This window comes from Egretta garzetta, unplaced genomic scaffold (genome assembly GCF_000687185.1).
Source record: "Egretta garzetta isolate BGI_Z169 unplaced genomic scaffold, ASM68718v1 scaffold69, whole genome shotgun sequence".
Classification (NCBI taxonomy): Eukaryota; Metazoa; Chordata; class Aves; order Pelecaniformes; family Ardeidae; genus Egretta; species Egretta garzetta.
The window spans coordinates 2,375,271-2,378,751 of record NW_009260790.1 but is presented as its reverse complement, the minus strand read 5'-3'; the positions used below and the strand labels follow the sequence as shown (position 1 = coordinate 2,378,751).

General features: G+C 54.4%; 1 protein-coding gene across 1 annotated transcript in view; it reads left to right on the top strand.

Annotated features, from left to right (window-relative positions):
- The window catches only part of CASP9 (caspase 9), a 10,487-nt gene that overhangs the window by 3,020 nt on the left and 3,986 nt on the right, over window positions 1-3,481 (top strand). The window contains exons 5-7 of the mRNA XM_035901914.1: window positions 1,370-1,459; window positions 2,364-2,511; window positions 3,053-3,232. Coding sequence (XP_035757807.1) covers window positions 1,370-1,459; window positions 2,364-2,511; window positions 3,053-3,232 — 418 coding nt within the window. The remainder of the gene's footprint in view (window positions 1-1,369; window positions 1,460-2,363; window positions 2,512-3,052; window positions 3,233-3,481) is intronic.

Here is a 3,481-nt window from a genome sequence, read left to right as displayed (position 1 = left end):
GGCCGGCCCCCCCAGGGCCCTGGACAGGGGCATGGTCCTTGCCCTGCTCCTGCTGGCCACACCATTCCTACAAGCCAGGATGCCATCGGCCCTCTTAGCCACCTGGACACCCTGCTGGCTCATATTCAGTCAGCTGTCAACCATCACCCCTAGGTCCTTTTCTGCCAGGCAGCTTTCCAGCCCCTCTTCCCCACGCCTGTAGTGTTGCATGGGGTTGTTGTGACCCCCGTGCAGGACCTGGCCCTTGGCCTTGTTGACCCTCACCCAATTGGTCTGGGCCCATGGATCCAGCCTGGCTAGATCCCTCTGCAGAGTCCTCCTCCCCTCCAGCAGATGATCACTCCTGCCTAGATTAGTGTCATCTGCAGGACTTTAAGGACTCCCATTCCTCGTTGGTGTTGCGTCCCACTGGATTAGCCAGTGAGTGCTCCAAACAAGAGGGTGTTTAATTGTGACATGTACCTGCCAGGTGTATGAGCTGAAAGCGGACCCGTGCGGACACTGCCTGATCATCAACAATGTCAACTTCAGTAGAGACTCGAATCTGTCGACTCGAGTCGGCTCCAACGTGGACCGCAAGAAGCTGGAGAAGCGCTTCAAGGCCTTGCGCTTCAATGTCCTGACTTGCCAAGATCTCAGAGCTCAGGTGAGGCCAGCTACATCTGGCTAACATGAGGGATGGGAGGAGAGCCCTTGGGAGCGGTGGGAGCACGTTACGGGACATAACCCCGAGTTGGCAGCACGCTGAAAGCCCTGGCCTGTGCTGCACAAATAAACGCTCGAACACTGATACTCTCTTATTTTATTGTCCTGCTGCAAATGCAGAAGGAGAAGGGACCTTGCACGCTTTCACCCTTCTGCCCAAACTGTGATTCCCGGTTGTGATTTGCAGGGGGTTGGTGAGGCTGTATCTCTGTGACAGATCTGATGGCCTCTGCCTTGTGTGCAGCCTGGGGCGTGATTTGCTTGTCTGTACAGGCCTCGGCTGCTACTCGAAGCGGTGGGGGGGAGCTCCATCATCCTGAAAGTGAACCGAGGTTCTCTGCTCACCCACTGGCCCCTCAGCAGTGGAAAAATCCCATGGAAGCATGCTTGGGTTTATGTTGCTGTGTTGTAAAGAATGCAGCGAGGAGAGAAATCTCTGGTTTTTAGCAGCCAATGTTAGATAAGGGCAGAACTGCAGAAATACTCACTGTCTGCTGATGGGTTTTGCCGCCTGTACGTGGGGCGCTTGTTACCCCGTGGCAGAGAGAGTGATTGGATCCTTCTGAGCGGTGCGGCCATGATAAACCTATAAGAGCGGGGCCCTGCAGCAATCTGTGGCTGAGGTACAATTTGAAAAGCTCTTACCGTGGTGTTTTCTGTGTAGGAAATGGTTTCAGAGCTGCAGAAGCTGGCGCAGCAGGACCACAGCGCCTTGGACTGCTGCATCGTGGTGATCCTTTCCCACGGTTGTCAGGTGGGTTCATCGCGCCTTTCCCTTTGCTTGTTATCCAGGTTGCCCGTGCGGGAAGGGGTTCGTTCCCTGCGCCACAGTCTCAGGCACCGGGTGGGAGGCAAATGGTGTGTCACGACTGATCTGACTGCGAGTCACCCTCTCGTGTCTGGGTTGAAGGAAACAGGACCTTCTCTAGCGTAGTCTGATCCAGTGTCGCCCGTGGACGAGTGCTCTCCGTTTCGGAAGTTGGGTGCATAATGCAGAACTGAAGGATGGGCAGAGAGCGAAGGGAGGCAGCGCTAACCCTCCTACTGTGCTCGTTTAGTCCTTCCTGTTTCTCCAGCTCCGCGAGTCACCCTCTCGTGTCTGGGTTGAAGGAAACAGGACCTTCTCTAGCGTAGTCTGATCCAGCGTCGCCCGTGGACGAGTGTTCTCCGTTTCGGAAGTTGGGTGCATAATGCAGAACTGAAGGATGGGCAGAGAGCGAAGGGAGGCAGCGCTAACCCTCCTACTGTGCTCGTTTAGTCCTTCCCGTTTCTCCAGCTCTGACCGGGGGGGATGCTGTTAGTAGTAAAGCCTATTTTATAACGCAAGTCAGAGGCTTTGAAGGATGAGGCGAGGAGAGCAATTTTTAGGGAAGTGGTGTATGTTATGTGCCCCTTGTCCCGGAGGATGAAAAACCCCATTGCTGGAGGAGGCGGGACAGGAGTTGCATAAAAAGAGGAGTCACATTGATGGGTTTTAGTGCATTTGAAAAGATTCCTGGGCGTCCCCTCGCCCTGATGTGGTACACGCGTTTGCACAAACGCAAGGAAGTGCGGTTTGTTCCAGTAACTTTAGGCTACAAAGCACCCCGTCAGAAAGGGGCTCCCTCGGAACCAGCCTTGCCTTCTGCGTTACTAGCTCCTGGACTTTCCTCTTGCAGACGAGCCATATTCAGTTTCCCGGAAGCGTTTACGGAACGGATGGAAAACCCATTCCAATAGAAAAGATTGTGAACTATTTCAATGGGTCCAATTGCCCGAGTCTGAGAGGAAAACCCAAACTCTTCTTCATCCAGGCCTGTGGCGGAGGTGAATCTTTGTTTTGGCTCCTGAAGCGAATCAGCTGTGGGGCGTAAGCAGGCTTGGGAGATACGGATAGGCTTTGGCTTCTCATTCCTTTCTTGTTCGTCGCCTCTTTCTCTGGCTGTCTTCTCTTAAGCTCAGCCACATATTCGTACTGCTAGCCCGGGTCGAGCCTCAGGGCTTGGACACGAGCCTCTCGTACGAGGGCGGTGCCAATTTGCGTGGGCTGGAATGCTTTTACTGCGCAGTAGGGAGATGTGGGATGGAAGGAGGGGAGGGATTGCAGCACAGTGCCAGGCAGCATGTGCTGGCTGGCCACTCCAGGTCTGCAGCCCTGAGGTCGGCGGGGAAGCACGGACTGAGGGCATTGGCGTCAATCGCCCCATGGCTCCGACTCGACCAGTGCAGCCGAAGAGCCAAAAAGCTTTGATTCTTTGGAGGGCCTTGTTTTGATTTGATTTTAGTCTTTTCCTCATGGAGTATGTAGGGTGGTCGAATGCTTGGGTAAGATAAATTTCAGGGATTGTCTTCTCAATGTTTTTTGCAGACCAAAGAGACCGAGGTGTGGAGGTGGCTTGCGATTCACCCAGCGAAGAAGCTCCCGGAGGTTCTTTAGAGTCGGACGCAACTCCTTTTCGGATTCCAGCAGGCAGCGGGGATGAGCCGGATGCTGTAGCCAGTTTGCCCACGCCCAGCGACATCTTGGTCTCCTACTCAACCTGCCCAGGTAAGAGAGCCCGTGCAAATCCTTTGCTGGGTACAGGGGAAGTAGCAAAAAAGTCAGAGCTTCGTGGCTGAAGTAGGAGGCAACCGGCTCCATTGGATGGCACCCTGTGAGCGGCAGTAACACGGTGAGGTGAGAACAGAAGAGTGGCTTTAGCAGTAATGTTCTCGTTCTTTCTCTGAAGGTTTTGTCTCCTGGAGGGAGGTGTCGAATGGCTCATGGTATGTGGAGATGCTCGACAGCGTGCTGGAG